The 27,578-nt window shown below is 53.1% G+C and overlaps 1 protein-coding gene across 1 annotated transcript in view; it reads left to right on the top strand.

Annotated features, from left to right (window-relative positions):
• Window positions 1-27,578, top strand: part of MYO18B (myosin XVIIIB) — a 242,094-nt gene that overhangs the window by 50,842 nt on the left and 163,674 nt on the right. Inside the window, exons 12-20 of the mRNA XM_042961553.1 lie at window positions 140-313; window positions 3,281-3,371; window positions 4,511-4,703; window positions 8,081-8,161; window positions 10,159-10,306; window positions 17,406-17,565; window positions 20,528-20,711; window positions 21,546-21,768; window positions 26,257-26,366. Of these exons, the coding sequence (XP_042817487.1) occupies window positions 140-313; window positions 3,281-3,371; window positions 4,511-4,703; window positions 8,081-8,161; window positions 10,159-10,306; window positions 17,406-17,565; window positions 20,528-20,711; window positions 21,546-21,768; window positions 26,257-26,366 (1,364 nt within the window). The remainder of the gene's footprint in view (window positions 1-139; window positions 314-3,280; window positions 3,372-4,510; window positions 4,704-8,080; window positions 8,162-10,158; window positions 10,307-17,405; window positions 17,566-20,527; window positions 20,712-21,545; window positions 21,769-26,256; window positions 26,367-27,578) is intronic.

Genomic DNA, 27,578 nt, shown 5'->3' with positions numbered 1-27,578 from the left:
GGGCGGTTGTTGGGGTTCCCCGCTGAGGGCGGGTGGCCCAGAGGGTGGGAGGTGGTGAGATCCCCGAGGTCCTCTTGGGAGCCCACACACTCCATGCCCAGGGGTTCACCACCGTCCTTCTGCTTTGTCCCTCTTGCAGTCGGCCGGAAGCAGTTCATGCGGTTCGAGTGGGCAAACCACGCAGCGGAGGCCCTGGGCTGCGAGTATGAGGAGCTGAACACGGCCACCTTCAAGCACCACTTGCGACAGATCATCGAGCAAGTGACATCTGGGCCAGGCCGACCGAGACCTGAGGGGGAGGAGACCAGCTCAGGTGCCGCACTGCTGCCTCTCTGGGTGGGCCAGCCTCTGGGGACGCTACAACACACGTTCACCTGCTCATCAGGACACACTATATGCAGGTCTTCCAGGTGCAAGGGAAGCCCTTGTGGGCGGAAGTGGACATGGGTCCCGCCTGCAAGGTGCTTCTGGCCAAGCAGCGCTGTCCAGGGTCCTTGAAGTCTCTGCTGCAACCCAGCAGGACGCCCTGGGCTATGGAGGGGGGATGTTGTGAGCTCTGCCAAGGGACCAACACTTTTCCATTGGCTGTTACGTTTGTTGAGCCCCTACCTGTCGGGCGAAGCCTGGCCTTCCAGTGTGAGGAACCAAAATTAGGCCGGGATGGCAAAAAGGACTGGGAGAATAGTAGATGAGGCTGAAGAGCTGGGGTGGGAGGTGGTCAGCTCATATAAGACTCTGTTTTTTGTTTTTTGTTTTTATGCTCAGGCCCATGAGAAGCCTTGCAGGGGCACAGGCAGGGAATGCCATGATGTGACTTGTCCTTCAAATGGCTCAGCCGGTGGCGGCGGGGGGCGGGGGGGAAGACAGGGGAATGGGTGGGAGAAGGGAGGACACACAGGAACTTACACAGTCACTTAGTGAGATGATGGTGGTTGCACAAGGGAGGCAGCGGTAGATATGTTCAAGGTCTACTCTTATACAAATAGAGATTATAACATGGGCCCTAGTGGAGAAGCAAGGGATTGGGGTGGCTTCTAGGATTTTGGCCTGAGTGGTTGGAGGAGCAGAGGTGACTCGGACTGATGTGGGGGGTGGGGGGAAGCAGAAGGGCTTTGTATGGCACCTGCTGGAGTGTGATCGGCTGGGTCCCAGATCTGCAGCCTCCACCAGCCAGATGCTTTGGCTGCAGAAAGTGAGGACAGAGGGACCTCCTGGAACCCCAGGAGTCTCTGAGAACTAAGAGTGGTTGTCTCAGAGACTGCAGAGTCCGGCATCAGTGGGTAGCACTGTTTCGAATTGTGGTATGGGGCCCCATCTCTTCAAGGCCCCTCAGATCCTCGGAGCTGCCACACCTCTAAGGACTTCCGCTTGATGACTAATGTCACCTGGATGCCACTAGCCTTTTGTCTGCTTCTGGGTCCAGGTGTGAGCTGTAGTCTGCTTGTGGTCACTCCTCCTCTCTGAAACACACACACGCGCCCCACAGTCACACACATGCACGTGCACACACACACCACAGGCCCACAGACTCACACTGCACATGCACATGCACAGGTGCACAGACATTCACCACACACACGCACAGGCACGCAGGAAGCACACCAGTGCACACAGACACATGAGCATATGTGCACACACATTCCGACATCAGCGCTAATTACATCTCAGGCCAAGGTATCAAGGGTAGATGTGAAGCAGACAGGGGACCAGCAGGCTTTGGAGAGATGTGGAGAGGCTGTGGGTTGCCTAGCAACAGCCCAGGTTGGGAGTGGAGCTGCAGGAGGGGTGGGAAGGGCCTTGGGGCTGCACTGGGGCTGCCTGGAATGTACAAACAGAATTGTATCTCCAGGCACAGCGCAGATTTGAAAATCGTGTTTCCGATTCTGCGGATGGACCCGAAGCCTGAGGGTCAGGATTTACAATCTGACCCTCCCGTCGCAAAGTCTCACTCTGCTTCGTTCAAGGCACCCTAATCAGGGCTAGCTATTTTAATGGGACGTGTGTGTGTGTGTGTGTGTGTGTGTGTGTGTGTTTAAACAAAATTGAGACTGTGACTGTATTAATAGTTTGCTAAGCCTTTTCATTCCTCCTAACATCACAAGTAGGCACTTTTCCATCTCTCTCCAAATTCATCTCTGCCTGACTTCAAGCACTCCTTTGCACAGACTACAAATTATCTAACCCCATTTGCTATTGTTGGATATCCAAGTTGCTTCAAAAAAGCGATTTTTGTCCAATGTAATCAACAATCAGGAGAACATATGTACCCAGAGATCTTTGTTTCTCTGAATATTTCATTAGGATTAAAAGCCCAGGAGTGAAATTATTAAGTCCAAGTGTACGAACATTTTATGGCCTCTGCCACAGGATTGCCAACGTTCCCTCCAGAAAGAGGGAACAACAAAAATTTACTGAGTGCCTACTATGTGTCAGGCACTGTGGATCTGGGAGCCAAGACACCCAGAGATGGTCCCCATCCTCGGGTCATTCCCGGCCTGCTGCCGGGCACGGGCGTGGGGGGAGGTTGTTAATAAAATAACTACACAGTAAAGATATACTGAGCTCAGTGCTCTAAGAGCAGGGTACCTTTGTCCTTCTGTGTCTGGCCTATTTCACGTAGCATAATGTCCTCTGGGTTCATCCGTGTTGTAGTGAGTGACTGGATTTCCTTTTTTTACAACTGAATGATACACTTCACGTTCCCAATTATATGTGGAATCTAACACAGTCACACTCATAGAAGCAGAGAGTAGGGTGGGGGTTACCCAGGGCTGGGGGAGGGGAAATGGGAGAGAATGAGTGAAGGGTATACAGTTTCATTCGTGCAAGATGAGAAAAGCCTAGAGCCCAGACAAATAAATGGATGGACACGATGACCAGCAGACAGATATGTCCACTGTGCAGCCTAAGAACCTGTGGCTACCAATACTGTCTTGTATACTGACAGTTCTTTTGAGGGGGTAGGTTGCCTGAGAATTGGCTTAACACAGGGGTGGTCAAGGCAGGCTGCCCTGGGAGGTGACACTGGGTTGATCCCAAGCGATGAGAAGGAGCGCTCATTGGAGAAGACGTAGGGCAGGTTACTCAGAACCCCGTAAGTCCCGATAAGACACTTGGACTTAGTCCTGAGAGTGTGGGTACACAATTTCGGCAGTGGAGGGAGGTATGTGAGTGGAGTAGGGGTTGTTAAAGGCCAGCAGTGATGCCTGTGGAGTGTGGTCCTTGGCCCCAGGCAAGGTCCTGACCACGGATGTCTGCCTTTCCCTCTTTTCCACTCCAGGGCTCAAGATGACGGGCGTGGAGTGTGTGGAGGGGATGGCCTCGGGCCTGTACCAAGAGCTCTTTGCGGCTGTGGTCTCACTCATCAACAGGTAACAGCAGCCTCTTTGCAGGCACACAGATGAGCCCAAGCAGGGGGCGCTTTAGCAGTTTTTTTGTTTTTTGTTTTTTGTTTTTTGTTTTTTTTTTTTTTGTTTTGTTTCTTAGCAAGAGAAGAGTGAGTTTTTGAGCCGGGAAGTGCTGGAAACGTTTAAATTCCACCTTGGCCACCCAAGGCATAGCTGTTCATCTCTCGGACCTCCCCTCTGCACCTGCGAAATAGCTCTGTCCCCCAGGGTCATTGCGAGGATTAAAAGAAAGAATGTATTTAAGCAATTCTTACTAATGGTGATCGTAAGATACCAGCAATAAAAATTAACAATTTGGGGGGACCCGCTAAGTCAGGACAAGGGCCTGCGCTAATTGGTTCCCTCGCCTTGTGACATTTAAAATATATTTTTTAAGCTTTTAAAATTCATGTATTTTGAGAGAGAGAGAGACAGAGCGAGCAGGGGAGGGACAGAGAGAGAGAGACAGAGACAGACAGACAGAGGATCCGAAGCAGGCTCTGTGATGACAGCAGTGAGCATGATGAGGGAATCGAACTCACAAACCGTGAGATCATGACCTGAGCCGGTCGGCCGCTCAACCGAATGAGCACCCAGGCACCCCTTTGAAAGGGCTGGTTTTTAAAATTTTTAAAAAATGTTTATTCATTTTTGAGAGACGGAGACAGAGCATGAGTGGGGGAGGGGCGGAGAGAGAGGGAGACACAGAATCCGAAGCAGGCTCCAGGCTCTGAGCTCTCGGCACAGAGCCCGACACGGGGCTCGAACTCACCGACTGCAAGATCGTGACCTGAGCTGAAGTCGGACGCTCAACCGACTGAGCCACCCAGGTGCTCCTGACTCCCTTGATCCTTACTGTATCCCCTGGGATCATCTTATTCATCCTACTATCATTTAAGAGTTGGGGAAACCTTAGCTCAGAGAGGTTAATTAACCTGCCTCAGGTCACACACCCTGGAATCGGTATTGAGCCTCGTTTTGGCGCTAGATCGGCTGGATCCCCATATCCACCCAGCATGCTGCCTCAGTTTCTCCACGTTTGTGATGGGAGGAGTGGGAGAGACTTGGACCAGCAGGGCCGGAAGGTTCCATGTGGCCTCGGGGCCTCGCCCCTCTCTCCCCAGGTCCTTCTCTTCCTGCCACCTCTCCATGGCCTCCATCATGGTGGTGGACCCCCCGGGCTTTCAGAACCCGCGGCACCAGTGCAAGGACCGGGCGGCCACCTTCGAGGAGCTGTGCCGCAATTACGCCCATGAGCGATTACAGCTGCTTTTCTACCAGCGGACCTTCGTCTCTGCGCTGGAGCGATACCGACAGGTGTGACAGGCCTTCCGCGGGGCTTAGCGGCGGGTGTGAGGCCAGCCGGGGCTGGGGGGGGAATGGTCTGGTCCTTCGGTAACCCCTGGTTTCATCCTGTTTGGCCCGCCACCGAACAAAGCCCTAACTCCGGACCCCGGCTTCCCGGGGCCTGTGCTGCCTCCCCATCTCCATGCACGGCCCCCCGTGCCCTCCCGTCCACAGGCACCAGGGAACTCGGGGCTCCCCAGGCCTTGCTCCCCTGGCTGTCCCTTCATTGCCGTGACCTGTTCCTCTTGCATCTTCCCGGTGGAAAGCCCTTTGTGCTCAGTGGGTGGGTGAAAACACTGGACGTAAGGAGACACACAGCCCTTTGGATCCTAGCGTGGTAATATCTAACAAAGCCCAAGGTGCACTTCTCTAGGGGCATGAACCGGGAAACATGTACAGGTACTTTCCTTGCCAGCCCTTCTCTTCTTGCTTTTTTTTTTTTTTTAAAAAAAGCAGCTTAAATTGAAATATAACATTCACACAAAAAATGCATAAAGCAGTGGAGTCCAGCTCAGTGAATTTATCCCAATGAACATACTCATGCACGTGCCACCCAAGGCAAAAGGGGAACACTGCCAGCACCCAGGATGCCCCCGGCCTATCCACCGCCTCCTTCCTCCCTGAAGGGGACCGCGTTGACTCCAGCAAGTGCTAGTGGCAAAATGTTAGAAATGATCATCTTGCATATCAGTAGGATAATGGGTATTGAAATTATGGTTTGTTTTTTGTTGTTTTGTTTTTTGGTTTTTTTTTGTTGTTTTTGGCTGGAGCCAAAAACTGATGATAAGCCCTGGCATCTGACTCTAACTCTGTCACTTATTGGCTGTGTGGCCTTAGGAAAGGCACGTGCCCTCTCTGATCCTTGGTTCCGTCACATGTAAAATAGAAATAGCAATATTCCTGTATCAGTTATCAACTGCCACAATAATGCTACGTAGTAAAGTGCCCCCAGAATCTAGTGGCTTTAAAAAATTACCTCTGGTTATTGCCTACAAGTCTCTGGATTGCCTGGGCAGTTCTCTGGTCTTGGCTGAGCCAGCTCCTGTGTCTGTGGGCAGATGCAGGGTGGGTGGGTGGCTCTGATGGTCCTGGCTGGTGCTTTCCTGTGTCTGGGGGTCAGATGGCCGTGAGCTGATCCGGGCAGGCCTTGGCTGGGATCACTCCTCTGTGAGCCAGGAATGGAATGTCCTATCCTCCGGCAGGCTAGCCCAGGCTGCTCTCATGGCACTAGGCAGGGTTCCAAGAGATGAGCAGGCATGTGCCGGGCCCCTCGAGTCCTCAACTTGGACCTGGCAATGACACTTATGTATTCGGTTGGTCACGGCGGGTCCGGGGCTGAGCCCTGACTCAAGGGGTGGGGAAATAGGTTCCCCTTCTTGAGAGCGAGAGGCACAGAAGGGGAGACAACAGGGGCTATTTTTAAAATCATTTTGACCACACCGCCTGAAAGGGCTGCTTTGAGTATCTTATGAAGTAGGATAGAAAACGTCCAGGCTGTATTAGGTATTCAGTACATGATAGCAGCTCCCACAATATCTCAAGTTATTTCTGATGATCAAAGCAATACGTGCTCTTTATTCAAAAACTGGAAAGCGCATAGACGTGTCCATAAGCAGAAAACCTAATCTCCTTTAGCCCCACCGGCCACAGGCGACCATTGTGGCTGCTGTCTGTATTTTATACCACTTATTGTCCACTTATCGTCTTCTCTGCAGAGTTCTGATCCTTCCCTATACAGGATGTCGTTGTCTGCTGGTTTCCGCCCACCATCGTGCTATTCACGTGTCTTCCTTCCACGTGCAGCTTTTAGTAATCATGCATTTCAGTGGTTACGTCCAATTCTGTCTCCACCCTCCTTCGCACGTCTGGCTGTTTTCCACGATTAAGCTATTGTAAGCAACACTGCGATGAACATCGTGGTGCATAGCCGTGCCCGCACTTGTCTGGTGACTTTTGTATTACAGGCGACTGTCATTAGCCGTAGTTTACGTTTGCTCCCTCGGGCACCCAGTGTTCAGCCCAGCGCTCATTAGCTACTCAGTAAATCCTAGAAAAGTTTGGATTGAATGACCGGCTCCTGATAAAGCTGTCACCACGATTGCTGACAGCCCGCCAGGATGAACAAGGTCAGGATGTTATTGGAATGTCGGTCTACAACCCTTCTTCTCATACAAAGGCTATGGGGTGTTGAGAGACACATACGGACGACCTGCTTGAAAAAAGGGCAAAGGATTTGAATGGATACTTTTCCAAAAAAGATATACAAATGGCCAAGAAGCCCATGAAATTTAGGGAAGTGCAAAGCAAAACATTGAGATATCACTTAATACCCAGTAGTGTGGTTGCTATCAAAACATAAACGAAACCAAAAACATAACACAGCAAATGTTGGTGAAGATGTGGAGAAATGGGAACCTGTGTGTTGCTGGTGAGAATCTAAAACGGTGCAGCTGTTGTGAAAAACAGGACGCTGGTTTTGGAAAAAATTAAAAAAAAAAAAATAGAATTACCATGTGACCCAGCAATTCTCCCTCCGGGTATCTACCCCCAAAGAATTGAAAGCAAGGTCTCGAAGAGATATTTGCACCCACGTGCACAGCAGCATTATTCGTAATGGCTAAAAGTTAGAAGCAACCCACGTGTCCGTCAGTGGATGGTGAATTCCTGCGTAAATAAGTGTCCACACAATAGGCCGTTATTCAACCATAGAAAGGAGGGAAGTTCTGATCCATTGCAACGTGGATGAACCCTGAGGACATTATACTGAGTGCAAAATAAGCCAGTCACCAAGGGACAGATCCTGTATGACTCCACTCATGTGAGATGCTCACGAGAAGTCAAATTCCTAGAGACAGAAAGTGGAACAGTGGTTGCCAGGGGCTGGTGGCGGAGGAGGGGGGACGGGGAGCCTGTGTTTATTGGGGACAGAGTTTCTGTTTCGCAAGATGACAAAGTTCAGGAGGTGGGGGGCCGTGACGGTTGCACAACATGTGAGTCTACTTAATGCCTCTAGCTCTACACTTAAAAAGGTAGATTTTTATGCCGTGTGTATTTTACCACAATTAAAAAAAACGATAATAGGAAGGAGCCTGGCTTGCCCGGTCAGTGGAGCATGTGACTCTTGATCTCGGGGTTGTGAGTTCAAGTCCCATGTTGGGTGTAGAGATTACTTTAAAAAACTATTTTAAAAATGATAATAAGACCCACTGGAAAAAAAGAATAAAAAAAAATGATAAGAAAAAAGTTAAGGGAAGGCAAAAGCCTTCACTTCTCTTTTCTCCTCTAGAAGTTTTCCACCCCAGTCAGCTCACGGAAGGAACTAATGTTGAACTTTTGTGACTTTGCAGGAAGGTATTCCCGTGCCCTTTGACCTCCCGGAGCCTTCCCCAGGGACCACGGTGGCTGTCGTGGACCAGAATCTTTCCCAGGTATCGCGGGGCCCAGCCGACTGAGGCTCTGAAATGCCACAGAGGTTTTTAATTGAAATACTAGATGATTCGAGTCTTGAAGCCACTGGTTCTCAATGCTGTCTGTCCCTGGAATGGCCGAGGGGTTGTTAAAGACAGTGAAGCTGGTGACCCATTCCCAGACTGATCCGAGGGTGTGGCCCCGGGGCAACGAATCTTCAAATCCCCTCAGGTTGAGGACCACCTCTCTATTTGATGTCTGAGTCTGTGCTCGGTGCTAAGCTGAGGGGGGCTCAGGTCCAGTGCCCAGTGGATGGATGCTTGTCTGGAAAGGTCAGGAGCTCAGACTCAAGTGCAAAGTCCAGCAGACACAGGAAGAGTAGGGGCCGCTGGGGGATGAGAGTGGGGGCAATGGTGGGTCCAGGCACTAATGGCCTTCAGTCTGGGGGATACCTGAGTCTTTACTTTTCTCTCCTATCCCAAGAGCCCGCGTGGCTGGCCCCAGACCCGCATACCTCTGCTCAACCCCCTCTCAGAACTGCCCTGGGCCATTTCACTCAACTTGACAGATTCGGGGCCGATCCCGGTGACCTTGATCATATCCCATCGCCTCTCTGGGCTCAGTTTTCTCATCTCCAAAATGGGAACGGTGGTCTCCCCTGGGGCGGCTGTGAATGTTGATGAGATCCGGCGTCTAAAGTGGCTGGCAGGCTGCTGGGTGCATGCGAGGTGGCCTGCAGGTCACATGTTTCTCCTGCCGGGTGATACCACAGGCGGCCACTTTTCTCATTCTTTGTCTCCTGCCGGCCCGGGGTGGGTTCCAAGCCTTTTCTTAGCTCATAGTGGCCTGCACCTGTCCCTGCAAAGCTGCCTTGTCGGTGAGCCCTACCGGCCATTGCCTGTTTTTGCTTCCTGTTGGCACCTTTGGGCTGGTCCCCCTTCCCTTTCATGCTTCCTGGACTGGAGGGACGACCCAGGCAGGGTGAGGAGGGAGGGGCGGTGGGGTCCCCTGGACGCCTGCACAGCGGCTGGGAATAGCTACCTTCCCAGCTGAGGATGGGCTGGCTGTCGCTTTCAACCCCCATAAAGAAAGGCGAGGTGAAGGCTCGGGATAGCTGGGATCCAGCTCTGGTTCTGCCCCGGTGCCCCTCCGTGTGACCCTGGGTGTGTGTCCCTTCTCCTCTCTGGCCCTCCCAGCGGGGTGGGTGGGGCACCCAACCATCCTGGTTTTCTGGCTTCAGCGCCGAAATGCCCACGTCCTGGGAGGTGCCGCAGTCCCAGTCACCAGGGGACATCTGGTCACCGCACGCGTCACATTTCCACCATAAGCACTTGGGGCCATTTCCCTGGTGTCCACTCACTGTGGGCCCTCAGATAAGCAGCTTAGACTCTCCAGGTCTCTCTCTGTCACTGTGAACAAAACTTCAGAGTTACCTAGACGGCTTCTGAAGCTCGTGGCTCGATTTAAAATTCCGTGCTGTGCTATGAAGCCAAGTTCACCTTCTCCTCTAGAACATTCTCCGGGCGCTCCCCTCCCCCTCTTAAGAGTTTAGTTTAAAAAAATGCAGATTTCTAAGAGAAAGCGATATGGATGGGATTAATCTTTTGATGTGTGGCTGTGCACAAATACATCCAGCTGCCTGTTTGCCTCTGGAATGTGTAATTTACAGAGTGCTCTCCCTTGTTAATTCCTCACTGCAGCCCTCTGAAGAAGGTATTGCCAGTCTCTAGTTTCCATAAAAGGAAATGAGGCTCAGAGTGGTGCAGTAAGTTACCCAAGGTCACACAGGAAGTGAGGACAGAGGCCGGAATGTACCTCCTGAAACTGAGAGCTTGTTAAGGTTTGAGGTTCCCACACTGAGAATCTGGGGGTGGGAGGGATCATGGCTCCGGGCCAGCACGTCTGAGCCATGATGCCTGGGACTCAGATTCCCCGACTCCTGTAGGTAGGAAGAGAAGCCTAGGACTGGCCTCTGTCAAGGATCAGGGCTCCTCGGTGATCCTGGGTTTTCCACCAGGTCCGCTTACCAGCTGTTGGAGGTGCTGAGGACTCCAGGGGCCTTTTCTGGCTCTTGGATGAGGAATTCCGGGTGGAGGGCTCCAGTGACAGCATGGTGCTCGAGCGTCTCTGTGCAGCCTTTGAGAAGAAAGGGGCTGAGGCTGAAGGTAAGGGAGTAGGGTGAAAGATGAAGGGAGAAGGGTGCTGAGTCCAGCCTGGGACTTGGAATCTGTCCTTGTCTGCTGCAGGAAAAGCCCTGACAAGGCCTGCATGAGGCGGGGTGGGGGTGGGGGTCTGAGCGCACAGATGTCTGTGCACATGCCTGCGTGTGCTTTGATTCATTTACGTGTTCATTCATTCGTGTAGTCAACAAATACATTGAGTGGCTACCTTTTTTAAAAATATTTTTAACGTTTATTCATTTTGAGAGACAGAGTGCAAACAGGAGTGGGGCAGAGAGAGAGGGAGACACAGAATCCAAAGCAGGCTCCAGGCTCTGAGCGGTCAGCACAGAGCCTGATGCGGGGCTCAAACTCACAGACCACGAGATCGTGACCCAAGCTGAAGTCGGACGCTCAACCGACTGAGCCACCCAGGCGCCCCTTTGAGTGGCTACCTTGTTCTGAGAACCATGCTATGCAACGATGAGCCAGCCTGATGTGGCCTGTGTCCTCGTAGGGAGGATATGGGTAGAGACTGTGGACAAGCTAACAGATAAGCACATCATCTGGTGAACCTAGGAGGACAGACCCGCTTGATGGTGTACATCAGGCGGACCTAATTCTTCCGCGATCCAGGGAGTCAGGACAAGGTTGGAGATGTCATCTGGGCTCAGACTGCCAGAGGCTCTTGTGGCCCCCCCCCCCCCGCCACAAAACATTAGTCTCAACCCCAGAACTATGAGAAGCCATGAAGGATTCTAGGCAGCAGGAGGTAAGGTCAGATTCAAGTTCTGGAAATTTCGTGGAAGGCGGCCAGGGAGGTGAGAGAGAAGGTGGGCAGGCTATGGAGGTATTCAGCAGGCAGAACACACAGCGTTTGGTGATGGGCTGGGTTGGTGGGGGAGGGAGAATCAAGAGGAGAGATGGAGACATCCAGAAGGAACCACGAGGTCGGAGGTCATGGGCTTTGGCTTCATTCAGCCCCAGGTTCTAGTCCGGCTGTCCGTGCTTCAGCAGGGCGACTCTGAGCAGACCTCAAATAGCCCCGGGTGGGGTGTTCACACAGTAGGAATAGGGGTCACCCCTGCCTCTCTCTCACCAGAATTTCTGCTACAGCGATTGGGTCAGAGACGTAGCAGCTTTGTTACGGGCAGCCGAGGGTCACAAGTACCGATCAACAAGGACAGGGCTGTTGATGGCGATGAAGAATGGGACTCCCGTCTTCTAAGGGGTTGGAGAAATCTGTCACGTATCTGGTGGTTGGTATTCTTACCCTCCAAGCTGAGGACTCTCAGCTCCAGACAGATGCTGGTAGAGGTGTCTAAGATCGCCCAGAGCGTGAGTGTCAGAAGGCAGATGGCAAATGCTCTCTGTCCGGATCAAAATCTCTTGCGACGCGCCCCCCTCCACCTGGATGCCCTCAGGCTTTTACAAAGGCAGATTCGCTTTGAGATCTTACAGTTCCCGCTGGCATGGCGGGAGGGACCGGGACTCATTCCTTCAACAACGTTTATGGAGCACCTCATACGTGGCAGCCATGTCCTAGGCTGGGAGACCCATCCCTGAACAAGACAAATGCCTCCGCCGCCATGGGGCTGACATTCTAGCAGAAGATGATAAAGCGAGTAAATCTGTAAGAAGACTGAGGACCATGCTTCTGGGTCAGATCACTAAGGGAATCCAGGCTGGCAGAGAAGATGGCAGCCAATGTCAAGGCCCAGGGTCAAGGCCAGTCACCGGCAAATGCAACAGGAGGGGTGGCCAGGGAGGTAGGAAGGAAGCCGGGAGAATGTGGCACTCTGGACGCCACCGGAGGAGGGAGGGTGCTGACCTCATCTGAGAGGGCAGGTGAGGTGTGGCTGAGGAGGGGCCATTGACGTGGCCACGTGGAGGTGCCTGGCAACGGAGACCCGTGCCATTTCGACGGAATGTTTGGGATGAACCCCCACCTGGAGTAGTTTACAGGAAATTGGGAGGACATTTGGAGAAAGACGTTATGACAGCTCTCATCGCTGTCATCCGCTGGGCTGGCGATGGCAGAAGCCTGCCCCACGGGGACCAGCTGAGGCCCCTGTCCCGGACATTCGCGGAACGTTCTTGTACTCGCCATCGGGACGAGATTTTCTGAGCAGAAGCAGCAGTGGCATCTGATGGCTCCAGCAGCCCTCCCTGGCCCACGGTCAGGGCATCAGGACCCAAATTAGTCCCAGAGGATTTAGCTCCTCAGTGACCAGCCCGGTCAGCTTCCCCAGACACAGTGCTTTTAGGGGCCCATGCAGATGTTTTAATTTTTGTTAAAGGCAGAAGAAAAAAAAATGAACTATATGATATACATGGGGACACCTGGGTGGCTTAGTCAGTTAAGCGTCCAACTTCGGCTTAGGTCATGATCTCACAGTTTGTGAGTTTGGGCCCCGCGTTGGGTTCTCAGCCTTCAGCGCAGAGCCTGCTTCGAATCCTATGTCTCCCTCTCTCTCTACCCCTCCCCCGCTCTCTCTCTCAAAAATAAACATTTAAAAATAGGTTATACATGTATTTGTATGTATGTTTAAACATTTTTTTTTACTGTTTATTTATTTTTGAGAGAGAGAGAGAGAGAGACAGAGAGCGTGAGTGGAGGAAGGACAGAGAGGGAGATACAGAATCTCAAGCAGGCTCCAGGCTCCGAGCTGTCAGCACAGAGCCCGACGCAGGGCTCGAACTCACGAACCATGAGATCATAACCTGAGCCAAAGTCAGATGCTAACCGACTGAGCCTCCCAGGAGGCCCTGTATGCCTGTAAGTTATGAGCTGACTTGTATCCCACCGCACATTCACGTGTTGAAGTCCTAGCTTCCAGGAGTTCCGAATGTGCTGTATTTGCTGTATTTAGGGAGAAGGTTTTTAAAACGGTCATTAAGGTTAACTGGGGTCATTGCTGTGGGTCCTAATTTCATATGGCTGGTGGCCCGACAAGAAGAGATTAGGACTCTGATGTGCACAGAGCAAAGATGGCCGGCTACAAGCCCAGGAGAGAGGCCTCAGGGGAAACCAGCCCTGCCCACACCTTGACCTTGGACTTCCAGCTCCAGGACTTTGAGAAAAACACATGTCCGTTGTTTAAACCCCCCAGCTATGGTGCTTTGTTATGGCAGCCACAGCAAACTGTTACAGTGTGCTTATATATTATTAATACTATTTGCCCTTGTACCAACATAGCCATGAATGTAATCATATAAATATATATAATAGCAGAAGGGGTCTGTGAAAGCAAACGTGCCGAGTGAGGGCCCAGGACGGGCAGGATGCAACCCTGGACTGCCCTCGCCCTGCAGGGTCCTAGTGCTTGCCTGACTCCTGGCAGTGATTACCTCTGTTGTCCCAGGGTCATCTGTGTTCTCTAAAGTACTTCTGCCCCTGGGCCAGCTGGTGGACAAGGACGGAGGGGCAGAGGGAACGGTTATTTGTGGAGCCTGGGACTGTGGGTTCTACTACCTCCCACCTATGGCGGGGTCAGTGAGGCCTCAGAGAGGCCAGGTGGCTTCCAGGGCCCTGTAGGCACCTGAGAGCAGAGACAGGGCTAAGCCTGGGAGTCCTCTCCCCAGAGGCCAGGCAGACCCCCCATCCCTCGTCTGGGCTCCGAAGGTGGCCCCTGTGTTCAGGGAATGGCCCCAGGGTTTGGGAGTGGTTTTGTGGGGCGGAGGGAGACCCTCGCTCAGATCCACAGGAAAACGGGACGCAGAGCTCTTAAAAGCTCACCCAGGCTTTGGACCCCAGAGATTTGGGCTGGATCCTGGCTCCACCGCTAAACTGCAATGTGTGTGACTTGTGCGAAGTCACTTCCCCCGTCTATAAAAGGGTAATAATGGTAACACCACCTCAGGGGGCTCGTGTGAGGACGGACGAGCTAAGGTGTGGAAGAGATTTCTACATCTTCCTCCCTCACCTTTGTGCCTTGTCCTCCTCAGAGACTTTCTGGACCCCTGTCTGAAGCTATCCCCTCTGCAGCCCCTCTGACCCACCCTGACCTCCTGGTTATTTCCTTCAGGGGCCTCTCCAGGCTCTGGAATGTTTGCTTCTTCCCTGGCTTCTCCTCTGTCCCCCAACTACCCTGTATGATCGATGAGGGTGCAGGGCGCCCCTCTGTCTTGTTCTCGGCTATCTCTCTTATGCCTGGGACCCAGCAAGCCCTCCGTGGACATCTGCCATTTTCCCTTCCCCTCTCCTCCATCGCTCTGTTCCAGTCACTGTTCCAGTCACACAACGCTCTCGGCTGCTTCTGAAACACCCCAAGCACACTCCCGCCTCAGGGCCTTTGCACTCACTGGCAGTGCCCTCTGCCTAGAATGCTTCCCGTTCTCTGTTTTTCCCTTCTCCCTTGCAGCCCTCCCACCTGACATCACGCATCTGTCCTCATGGGAATGTCAGGCTCGAGAGGACAGGGGCTGGGTGGTCACCTCTGCCTGCGTCAGCCAGGATGATGCCAGCCCAAAGACTACAATGAATCCTTGATACAGAATGGATGTATATGTGAAAACCCAATGATCCGACGACCCAATGATCGAATGAAATGGATTCCTCGAATGGAGTGTTTTCTGGATCCTGACTTTTAGGCAAATGACACCCGAGTCGGGTCGGAGGGAGAAGGTGTCATGTAGGGCATGGCTAAGGCAGGAGGGGATTCAGAGAGATCTGTGGCACCTGCTCCTTCTCCCATGAGGTCTGACATGCCGATCCCAGACACCCCGAGCAGGCTGTCCTGAGGCTTGTCAGTTTCCAAGGGAGACAATGTTCCAGTCCTGGCCCGACTGAGATAGACCCATTAATTCAGATATTTTCGTGACAAATAAAAAGGTCTTTTGTCTCTAGGGCTTTCTGGGGAGCTCAGAGTTAATGAGAATGTTCAATCAGGCAGAACACGTGGGGCTTTCTGGCTAACCCGGTGCTTTTGCTGTTACTTCTCAACGAAGGTGTCTTTGCCATGCCAGCAGGCAGCCCCCACGGAGCCCAGGCTGGCAGACAGGCGACAGGCATTCACAGTGCAGACATAGAGCGTGGCTGCTGGGATCGCAGGGGCCCGAGAGTCCCCTACCCCAGTCTGGGGGCTCGGGCTTCTGGGAGAGACACAAGGGAGGTGCACCGAGTCAGGTTCTGTCTTACAGCCATTTCCTTGGGGCTCCTGAAAGCGAGAGCTTTCCCCGCAGTGCTTGGATGGACAACACTGCGGTTGAAATCACCTCTGAAGAAGGGGGAAGGCGAGAGGACCGAGCGGACCCCCTGGGAGCCTGGGAGGGCTTCCCGGGGCTGTGATGCCTCCATGTACCCATCCACCACCCGGATGAACACAGGCTTTGGGCCAGCAGACCCGTATCCTCCCCCCGGCTCTGCCCACACGCGCTATGCAACTTGAGCCAAGCTGTCTCATCTCTGGACCTCCGTGTCACCTTCTAGAAAACCAGCCCAGTGATGTTCACTTGACAGACCTGAGCGGGATCGAGGGACATCATGCACATAGTATGTGCAGCAGAAGCTGGCTGGGGCTTAGCAAACACGAACGTCCTTTTTTCTCTCTTGCCTTTGCTTCCTCCTCCTCCCTCAAAGCTCTTGGGGTCCTCATTCAGAGCCCAGCTCTGTGCTGGCTGCTAGACATAACTGTGGGTGAACGTGGTCCCTGCTCTCAAGCTGCTTCCAGTCAAGACGCTTTGTCATTGCTTTCATTGGAAGGTGACCCCTTGAGGGCAGGGCCTGCACGGCCCTGGAGGCCTCACAGGAAGCACTTGAGGAAGAAAGACTTGACTTCATCACAAGTGCCCCTTGCTGGTGACCTCAGTCAGCCCTGGGTATTGAACACAAAGGGCCTCTCAGAAGCCACACACGAATGCAGAAGCCACGTCCCTTCCTCATCTGCAGACCCTCAGAGTCTGTTGACTGCGTACAGAATTCCGGGAAACGCAGGTTTCCTGTTTCTGAGCTCACGGCAGCCGAGCGGTGGAAAATCAGCCTTTGAAGGAAGGACTCAGGACCCTGGGACAGTAGGAGGAAGAGAACTCACAGAAATTCGGAATACGTGGAAGAACCAAAACAATACTACCGCTCCTGATGGTAATTGGTCTGGGGCCGTTACTCAACCCGAGAGCTCACCGCAGTCCGAGTGACGTGATTGACTCATGACTAGGATTCGCTCATTCATTCCTTCCACAAGCACTTCCGGGCTCCATTCACGTCTACCAGGCACGAGACGCCGAATATTAGGAATACGGAGGTAAATGCTTTGTGGCTCCAGAACATCCACGCAAGGTCAACTGCAGGAAGTGGCTGGGATGCCCACTACGGCTTACTGAGCAACTACTGTGTGCCAGGCACACTGCCAACATGCTTGACGCACGTTATCTCTTCTAAGATTTATGTCACCCCGGGAGGTAAATATAATTTGCATTTCACGGAGGAAGAGACAGAGGGTCAGAGACTTAAGAGGTTTGGCCCCTGACACACGGTAGTAGCAGGAAGAGTCAGGATTTGAACGCAGACCTCCTCTCGAAGCTCCAAGCGCCTCGGGCTCCCCCGCGCTGCCCCTTGTGACCAAGTGCCAGTCAGCGTCTCCCAAGTGTAGGCTGTGCACTTTTTTGGTTGATGCCATTTCAAAATGATTTTCAAAATACTTAATAATTATGTATCTATTTCCACGAGTATTAGAAAATATAGCATGGGATGCCGGGTGGCTCAGTCGGTTGAGTGTCTTGACTCTTGGCTTCGGCTCAGGTCACGATCTCGCGGTCCGTGAGTTCCAGCCCCGCGTCGGGCTCTGTGCCGACAGCTCGGAGCCCGGAGCCTGCTTCGGATTCTGTGTCTCCCTCTCTCTCTCTGCCCCTCCCCTGCTCACCTTCTGTCTCTCTCTCAAAAAGAAATAAACATTAAAGAAATTTTTTTAGAAAGGAAATAACGCGCAGACGTACATCCGTACCTACGTATAGCAGGTGAGGCGAGATGTTGGTGCCCAGCACCGGTAGCTTTAGCTGTCTGGAAACATAGTTACATGGAGAAAGTGTGTTCTGGGTGATGTCAAGCACCTCCCGAGTGTCCTCCCTGCCTGAGCCCCCAACACTCACGTGCTCTGTCTGCTTTCAGGGACCTCTGCCCTTCGGGCCTGTGAGCAGCCCCTCCAGTTCGAGATTTTCCACCAGCTGGGACAGGATCCTGTGCGCTATGACCTCACGGGCTGGCTGCATAGAGGCAAGCCCAACCTCTCGGCCCTGGACGCCCCTTCGGTGCTGCAGCAGTCAAAGAGGTGAGCCCGGCGGGGATCGGAGCCAGCCAGGGGCATTCGGTGCCCTGCAGTTCCCTCCTCCCCCGGGGCCATGCAGTCACCACAACCCAGTGAGTGAGGGCCCGTCGGGGAACCCCATCCCTCCGGGGCAGTGTGTCCCTGGGGCCAACGTGAGTCTAGCCGAAGAGAAAAGCTAGCTTCTGGGGCAGGTAGCACAAAAGCCAGGAAAAAAAAAAAAAAAAAAGGAGGCAGAGACTTCTTATTTTGGCCTTGTGCCTTTCATTAAGTATCTGGGAGATGCTGTGACTGGAACGATTTTATGAACATCCTAGGACTCGGGGGTCATAAAACTGAAGTGATAACGTTTTGTGGTGTTAGAAAAGAAAAGCAGCCCATTGCAATCCCTGACGGCTCTGCTCAGGAGTGCTGACAGCCACGGCTGCTTGCAGCCTGCAGTTACTGGAAAATGCTGCCCTGTGCCTGTGCGCGCACGCACGCAAATATGCATCCCGATCCTCCCCGCCCCACCGCTCCCGCCCTGCGGGGGCAGGGCTCGGACACAGAAGAGAAGCTGAGAGAACCAGAGGGGTGCTGGGGGCGTGGGGATGGGGAGGAGACACTTAGGGACCATCCGCTGTGCACCCCGCATCAGGATAAACGGGTTGATAAGTCTCTGGTTACTCCTGGCAACCACACTGCCTCCTTAGCCCCATTTCACAGATGAGAAAACCGAGGCCCCAGTCAGTGAATGGCCCCCCTGTGATCACACAGCAAAAGAGTGGCAGAGCTGGGACACGCTTGGGGTCTAGATTGTCCCTGTAGAAGTTCTATGCACATTATGGTCCCAGTTGATTGGAAAGCCCAGTGTGCTGGCTGGTTCAAGGGCACACACGTCCTGAAAGGAGATCAAGTCAGGGGTTAGGGGCACAAGGAAGGTCGGTGAGCACACAGAGGACAGCATGGAGGACCAGGGGGCCGGGGTCAGGTCCTAGCCCTGCCCTCCCCACCGGGGTAACCTTGGGCAGTCACTTTCTCTCCCTTGGGTCTATTTGTTTGTTTGTTTGTTTTGTTTCCTCTTCCATAAAATAAGTGTTTATTGGACGAGTCTGCAAGATCCGTGGATATTGCACAGATTTGAGGTCAGACAAATGTTCAAATTCTGCTTCCGCCTCGTTTAGGCTGCATGACGTGGGCCTCAGTTTCATACTCCAAGAAGTGGGAATGATAGGGCCAGGCTTACGTGTTTGACGTGACACTTCGGTGGCACAGCGTCACGGATGGCTCATTAAGGAGCCTGGTTCGTAGCAGGCCCTCAACACGCATCTGTGGCCCCTGTGTCACGTCTTGCTCTAACATCCCATGGCTCTGGTCCCCTAGAAAGAGGGAAGCCAGATTTTGTTGGCCCGATGGCCTGGCGAGGGAGGGACACTGTGGGAAGAAGGAACAGTGTGTATAAGGCCGTGGCCCTTGGGGGCAGAGAAACATGGCAACTTCGAGGGTAAGTGCCGTTAGGATGTCTTGTGTGTTTGAGAGCCAAGCATTGGTGGTTTTTGAGAGCAAACAGTGCTTTTTTTAGAGTGTGCTTCCACCCCCAAGAGTGTCAGATTCACAGGACTCACTGCTGGTCTAACATTCCGATTCCTGGGCCCCACTTGATCTCTCTGGGGACTTGTTTTGCTGACAAGAACACTCAAGTTTCACTGCTGCGGTCAAAGCATTTTGTTCCATATATATATTGATCTCCAGCTGTGGCCCAAAGCAGACGTGACCTGCCCAAGGGCACACCTTCCGTTGAACACCAGAAGTCAGATCTACTAGCCCCAGAGATGGGGCAATCCACACGGGGAGGGCAGGGTCATGGGCACAGCCTCCTCTCCCTGTACCGGGGTGGGGGGGTGGTGCCCACATGCCCCAGGGCCCTGACCTCTCCTCGCGGGGCTCCTGCTTCCAGTAGGAGGGGCTCATACAGCCTCCTCCCCCAGATTTTTATTTCAACACCAGGGTAGTGAAGCCATTGTTAATCTTTGTGCTCTGCCAGGCACTTAACCACTTGAAATACCTTTGGATCGTTTGGACAAGACGGTTCCTTAATAGTTTGGATAGTTCGGTGAGGCACGGAGGGAGGGAGGTAATGTGGCTTCAGGGCTGGGGCTGGCATGCAGCCTGGACTTGCAGAGAGCGACAGAAATTGCCTGCGTCCTTTGACTGGAAGGGATGGGGCAGAGGGGACGCGGGAGGCCGGAGGCTCCCTCTGGGTCCCAGCCTCCTCCGAGGGCACAGTAGGGTGTGCCCAGCCTTCTTAGTCCTTATTGGCCCCGACAAGAAGGCAGGGCCGTTCGGTTTATCAGAGCAGACGCTTAAGGAGTCCTGGGCCTGCACCTGCGTGTTACAGGAGTTCCGAGGGAGGGCACTGTCCTCTGCTGGGCATCGGGTGGGACATTTCACCCACGGGACCTCGCAGGTCCAGAAACTGCCTGTTGAGCCCGTCAGTTACTCATTCTGGCATGAATTGTATCGTCAGCACCCGCTATGAGCTGGGCCTGTTCTAGGGAGAACCAAGATGACTTCGCTAAGAAAAGCACAGGCAGGGTGCCTGGGTGGCTCAGTCTGGATTTCGGCTCGGGTCATGATCTCGCGGTTCGTGGGTTCGAGCCCCGCGTCGGGCACCAGGCTGACGGTGTGGAGCCTGCTTGGGATTCTCTCTCTGTCCCTCTGAAAGTGCAGGCTCAGTGGGATCCCTGCAGGTGTATCAGTGACAAGACTGTCCGTTAGATCTTCCTGTTGCTATGGAGAAAGAAGCTGAGAAGCTGGCGTTTGCCACGAAGTGAAGGCTCGCCTGGCAGGAGGCCCCGTGGATGAAAGCGTAGCAGCTAGGATGTGTGATTCAAGGGGATGGTTCGGGAAGCAGATTAGCAAGAAGCAAGGTGGGCCTGTCCCCCACAAGCCCCTAAAGTCCCTCTCTCTTTTGCCTCCTGCCCGCCAGGGAGGATCTGAGGAGTCTGTTCCAGGCCCGGGCCAAGCTGCCCCCCGTGTGCCGGGCCGTGGCCGGCCTGGAGGGCACCTCCCAGCAGGCCCTACAGAGGAGCTGCACGGTGAGGAAGGCGTTTGCCAGCAGCTTCGCCGCGGTCAAGAGGAAAGCGCCGTGCTCCCAGATCAAGCTGCAGATGGTGAGCGGCAGCCCTGTCCCCACGGAGCCGGGGCCTCCACTGCCACGTTCCCTGCCCTCCTCCGGGATGAGTTGTCAACCCGAATCACCTCTAGCCTCCTCTGCAAGCCTGGAGGGGCAGGCGTCCCCCTGCGCTCCACAGAGGGGGAAGCTGAGGCTCAGAGCAGCGAAGGAACGTCTGCCATCACATCCCTGGGGCCGGGGGTGATCTGTCCAAGTCTGAGGCCAAAGCCTGGCCTACTTGGGGTTGCCTTGAGCAGCTCTGGGAAGTTCCCAGGGACCAGGAATACCCTCTTGACCAGAGTGACAAATATCACAGCCAGACCAGCCCCGCCTCCCAAATGCTTATGTTTTCACCACGCGGCTCTCCCTGGGGGAGGGCTGCAGGATCTCGCACTGGCTGGAAATATGGGACCTAGATACACGAATCCGATGGCAGACGAGAGCACTTTGATTGGTCAGTGGCCAGACTGAGTCCAGAAAGTGGGACGTGGCAGGACAAGTGCTGGAAAAATCCTCGTGGCAGATTATACAGGAAAAGCCTGTAGGAGTAGGTCCTGGGTTCTAGCCCGCCTCTTCAGCTAGTGGTCTGTGTGACCCGGGGCCCTCTTGTGTTTGCCTTCTGTATGCCTCAGTTTCCCCATCGGTTATAGGGGCTGTGATAAAGCTCCCCTATTTCTCATGAGTGAATCAGGCCATAAATAGGAGGTGCTTGGTATAAGACTCAGGGACCCCCAAAGGTGCCCAGGCTAGGCTGAATGTATGTTGGGGGAGCGTCCCTGTCCATCTTACCCTGAGACAGCAGGCCTTTAACCCCCTATCCTCTTGTTCCTAGGATGCACTGACCAGCATGATCAGACGGTCTCAGATACACTTCATCCACTGCCTTGTGCCGGGCCCCACGGGGGAGAACAGAGGCGGGCAGGGGTCTCTGACCCCACCACAGCCTGGTGGAGATAAGCCCGGAACAGGCGGACCTCTGCCCTTGGACATCCCTGCGCTGAGGGTGCAGCTTGCGGGGTCCTGCGTCCTGGAGGCACTGCGTCTGCACAGGGCAGGTAAGAGACGGCCAGGGAGCAAGCACCTTATGTCTGACTCCTCGGACGTTCCCGCTAACTGGTGGCAGCCAAGGAACTCCCAGGAGCATCAACGATGTGCCAGAACTTTCCATCCAGCATCCCGTTTATTCTGTGAAATAATAAGCCTGTGAAGGGGGAGCTATGATTTCAGATGGAAAAACGGAATCTCCGAGAGGTGGGGGACTTGCTCAGGGTCACACAGTTGGGTCAAGGCAGAGCCTCGATCGGACCTAGATCTTGAGGTCCTAGCCTGTCTTATTTCCTGAATGGCGTGTGCACCCCTGGAAGGCTGGGGCTGTGACCTGCTCATCTTCCTTTCTGGAGCAAACGTCCAGGGAGCTTCTGTCTAGGAATAGAAAATGAAATTCCCACAACGAGCAATACCTTGGTCTTCAAGATGCTCAGCGTGGTTTGGGAGGTCAGAGTGGGGACATGTGATGGGGGCCTGCATTGTCACATGGGGATGCAGGAGGTACCAGATGTATAGAGGAGGGAGCCCTGTGCTCTCATTGGAGAGACTGAGTAAACCTCTGGAAGAGGTAACATCTTACTTGGGTCTCGATGGAAAGCAAGCAACTCATGTCTGGAGTGGAATGCTAGGCAGACAGATCAGCATATGCAAAGGTCCTGAGGCAGGGAAGAGCCTGGATTTTCAGGGACTGGGGTTCAAAATGAGTGGGGCGGTCGTGGCCGATGAGGCAGGTTGTCCACTTTTGGAGGTCTGGCTTTCCCTGGATCGAGCTGAAGAGATAAGGAGGTGGCAAGGAGAAGACGAGGGTTCAATCAGAGGAATGAAGTCTTTAGGTCTATAGTACAGAAGGCAACCATGCGCCCAAGGTCTCCACATAGCTCATCTTAGGAGTCGAGCTCTCTCTGAATCCTTCTGATTCTTTTCGCCCTCTCGGACCCCAGCGGCCGCTGCATGGATCCCCGTCCCTGACATTTGAAACGGCTCAGGCATGGCCATTGTCTCTGCAGAGGATGGGGTGATGGGCCAGTGGGGAAGCTGGCTTGGCGGGCCCCTTCTCGTTGAACATCTCTGTGGTCGCTGACACCTGGCTTGTGGCCACGGCCCCATCTCCTCCCGCCGTGTTAGTAACCCCACCCCGGGCACCAGACATTTGACAGAATGGCTGGAAGCAGCTGGAAGCAAAGACGAGACCCTCACTTCTCTGAGCGCCTCATTGATTTTTCCTCCTGCCCACGCAACCACAGTCGAGGGGTGACAGATAATGTCACGGGGGAAGTGCAAAATGGTCACAGTGGTGGCCGATCGATTCTGGCTGGCTGGCTGGCAGGGGGTGCTGGGCCTTTGAAGACACCCTGGTCCGCCCGTTTGAACCCCTGCGTGCATGCTTAGCTCAGTCGTCCCTGTCCTCAACCTTGGGTCTCACTGTGGTGGGCTTCTGCCCTCTTCATTCTTGGTGTGGCCTGCCTGCGGCAGGACGAATTTTCCAACTAAGTAAAGATTTGAGGTCTCGTGATAAAACCGTTCAGTTTCTGCCTCCCAGGCTTGGTCATTTCCTCTTTTTTTTTTTTTTTTTCTGCTCAAACTGGCTTCTGTCTCTCTTACACCATAGAAGAAATATTTGCATGCACACATGGATGCATACACATGTCAAATATTTATGATTTCGAATTCATGCACATATAATTCATGCATGCATACGCGTGCACACATAATACACACAAATGTATGCAGGATATTGAGTACTTATGACGTGCTGGCATTGTGTCATTATACATACTAACTGACGTCATTCTTTTTTTTTTTCTTAATGTTTATTATTTGAGAAAGAGACTGAGAACAAGCAGGAAAGGGGCAGAGAGAGAGGGAGACACAGAATCGGAAGCAGGCTGCAGGCTCTGAGCTGTCAGCACAAAGCCCGATGCGGGGCTCGAACCCACAGACTGCGAGATCAGGACGTGAGCTGAAGTCGGCTGCCCAACTGACTGAGCCACCCAGGCGCCCCACTAATTGACATCAGTCTTACCAAGCCCTCAGCACAGTGCCTGGCATATAGTAAATGCTCATTAAACCTTACATATTGTACAGCTTGGTGGGCGTGGCTCAGGCCCCGGAGGCGGCTGGCCTGCCCTTGACTGTGGCCAACAGCAGGCAAGTCGCTAGATCATGTCCCTCTTTCCTCTGCCTTAATAGCTCAGGTGCCAGAGAGCAGCATCAATCCGTGTTAGTATCTGTTACTCTGTCAGTCATCTGTTTCAATCCTTAGACTGACCCCTTGCCCAGAACTTGTTATCCTCACCTGACAAACGAAGAACTTGAATCTCAAAGAGATGGGGTCACTTGATAAGGGCAGAAATGGGATGTGAACCCAGATCATTCTGTCCCGAAAGGGCACGCGTGTAACCTCGTATCTCTGCGCAGTCAGCATCCTGGGATCCTGGCCTGACACATCCTCTTCCCCCAGGAAGGCACCCTGGATTCATCACATGTACCTACCATCATCACCCTTCTTCGTGGTTCGTGCATTTGTGGAGTCTCAAAGTGGAGTCAGATTTCACCAGACCTTCACTCATCTGGCCAGTGAAGGGGTCTTTTTGAGGCAACAAAGGGTCCACCGTGCCCCTTGTCTTCAGGACGAAGTCCAAACCTTGAGGCCTGCAATTTGACTTCAAGTCCCTCTGGGATCTGGTCCCCGCTCATCTTTGACCTCACTATTGGCTACTGCCCCCTGGATTAGTTATAGTCTCTGTCCGGGTCTGAATCCCAGATGGGAGAGTTACTATCCATGCTGCTTTGGGCTAGGTGACTTGAACTCTTTGAGCCTCATTCTCCACATCTATAAAATGGGTATAATGATAGAGGCCCCCTGAGTGCCTATAACACAAGGAAGTTGTTAATCTAGTGTCTTGTGCTCAGCAAATGCTGGTTTCTGCTATGACCGAGGAGCCAGCCTTGGGTCACCCCTCTCTGGCTCCCTCTGCCCAGACACCCCTTCCACACCCAATCCTGTGACAAACTCTTATGGCTCCTGCAGAGGCCGCCTGTAATGTCACCTTCTCTCGGGAGCTTTCCAGAGAACTTTCTAGCAAACTCTCGGGAGTTTCCACACAGAGGGGTACTCCTGTGTCCATCCTGCATGTTAGATTTTTTAAAAAAAACCCTTCGAGGGGCGCCTGGGTGGCGCAGTCGGTTAAGCGTCCGACTTCAGCCAGGTCACGATCTCGCGGTCCGTGAGTTCGAGCCCCGCGTCAGGCTCTGGGCTGATGGCTCGGAGCCTGGAGCCTGTTTCCGATTCTGTGTCTCCCTCTCTCTCTGCCCCTCCCCCGTTCATGCTCTGTCTCTCTCTGTCCCAAAAAAAAAAAAAAAAAAAAAAAAAGTTAATAAAAAAAAAATATTAAAAAAAAAAAAAAACCCTTCGAAAATACTCAATGCAGCATTTCCCACAAGTGGGGTGGGCGTAAGTATTGGACCAAAAAACATTTTTTCCCCCTGTGGTCAAACAGGTTCTAAGCGAAACCGATCCCATATCTTCCCATTGATCCTGGCCCACAATGTGACCCAGAGGGCAGATCACAGTGCTGCTTTTCCATATGTTCAGTGGAACACTTTAAAAAAATTTTTTTAATGTTTTATATATATATATTTTTAATTTTTTTAATGTTTATTTATTTTTGAAAGAAAGAGAGACAGAGTGTGAATGGGGAGGGGCAGAGAGAGAGGGAGACACAGAATCAGAAGGAGGCTCCAGGCTCTGAGCTGTCAGCACAGAGCCTGATGCGGGGCTCGAACCCACAAACCGTGAGATGAAGTCAGATGCTTAACCAACTAAGCCACCCAGACGCCCCAATGTTTATATATTTTTGAGAGACAGACAGACAGAATGTGAACAGGGGAGGGGCAGAGAGAGAGGGAGACACAGAATCCGAAGCAGGCTCCAGGCTCTAAGCTGTCAGCACAGAGCCCGATGCGGGGCTTGAACTCCTGACCTGTGAGATTGTGACCTGAGCTGAAGTCGGATGCTCAACCGACTAAGCCACCCAGGAGCCCTGGGAGGATTCAGTGGAACACTTTTTAAAAAAAGTTTATTTATTTACTTTGAGAGAGAGAGAGAGAGAGCATGAGTGGGGAAGGGGAAGAAGAGAGAGGGAGAGAGAGAATCTCAAGCAGGATCCGTGCTGTCAGAGCAGAGGCAGACATGGGTCGTGCGATCAAGTCCTGAGCATGAAAACAAGATTCAGACACTTAACCAACAGAACCAACCCCCCAGGCGCCCTTCAGTGGAGCACTTTATAGGGTTTGTGTTCTAGGGAACATATTTGAGAAATGCTGATTGAATTCGATCTCTTAACAAATGGGGAAACTGAGGCCCCAGAAGGGAGTTTGCCCAGCAAATGAGCCGCAAGGCTGAGAGCAGGGCGGGGGCTGCCTGTGAATCCAGGCCCTGGGCTGCCCTTCTCACCTGGACTCCACGTTCTGCTTGCTCCCTACCCCACCCCCAGGCTATGCTGACCATGTGGGACTCGCTCAATTCCGCCGGAGATTCCAGGTGCTGGACCCTGTCCTCATGAAGAAGCTCACGTCGGCCTCCGAGGGCATAGATGAGAGGAAGGTATGTGGGGCAGTGGGGGAGGCGGGGAGGGGGCATCTGGACCCGTGGGCATCTGAGGCCCGGGCCCTGGGGGCAAAGATGAGGGCCGAGTGAGCTTTTTTTTTTTTTAAGTTTATTTATTTATTTTGAGAGGGAGAGCACACACAGGGGAGGGGCAGAGAGAGAGAGAGAGGGAGAGAGAGAGAATCTCAAGCAGGCTCCACACTGTTAGCACAGAGCCTGAAGTGGGGCTCGAGCCCACGAACCGTGGGATCATGGCCTGAGCCAAAACCAAGAGTCGAGCACTTAACTGACTGAGCCACCCAGGCACCCTGAGGGCGGTGTGAGGTTTGTCTCAGACTTCTGCTCCCGACTGCCCCCCCTGCCCTGTCACTTAGGAATGGCCTCCTGAAGCCCTGCATGATGGACTGCAGGAAAAGAATGAGGGCATGTGCCACTAGGAGGGCCCCTAGAAAGATGCGAAGCCATCATTTTCAAAAGGAGTTCCAACTCAGCACTGGCACTGTTCCCGGAGTAGTCCATGAAAGGAGAGCTTCACGGTCCCCAATATTCAGGACGTGTTTCATACCGGAGCCCATACTTCTTAGGGAATCGCTGTGAACACCACCTCAGGGCCTTTGCACTGGCAGTTCCCGCTGCCTGGAGCACACTTCCCTCAGTGTTTTGTGTGGCTAGTGTCATCTTGCTTTTCAGATGCCGGCTCAGAGCTTAGCCTCGTGATATCATCCTGTTCTAATGTGTGTGTAGCACTTCCCTTGTCTGAAATGATTTACATGTCCTATGCGTTTTCTGGGTCTTAGCAAGGGCTCAGTCCATTGTTGGATGAATGCATGAATGAATGAATGAATGAATGAAAAAAACGCCTAACCTTGTATTTCTGCTCCTGTGTGTCTCCTGTCTGCACTTCCACCATAAACTCCTATACCCCTGTGGCTGGGACCTTGTCTTTACCCCAGTGTCAAACCATCAATAAATATTTCCACTGAGAACGGCCACTGGCCTATCAACGGTTACAGAGCCCTTTAGAATCTGCAAAGCCCCGCATCCTCCCAGCAGCCCTGCAAAGTGAGCGCTATTGTATCCTTTTTTGCAGATGAGAAAGTGATTTTCTCAGACAGATGAATGGATTCCCCTGAGGCCACACAGCCAAGTGTTGTTGTGGGTTTTGTCCTTGAACCTGAGTTTCTAGCTTCCAGGGAGGGCAGTCGAGAA

The sequence above is a fragment of the Panthera tigris genome, chromosome D3, assembly GCF_018350195.1.
Source record: "Panthera tigris isolate Pti1 chromosome D3, P.tigris_Pti1_mat1.1, whole genome shotgun sequence".
Classification (NCBI taxonomy): Eukaryota; Metazoa; Chordata; class Mammalia; order Carnivora; family Felidae; genus Panthera; species Panthera tigris.
Note: the sequence above shows the minus strand (reverse complement) of the source record. Positions and strands in the feature narration are given on the sequence as shown.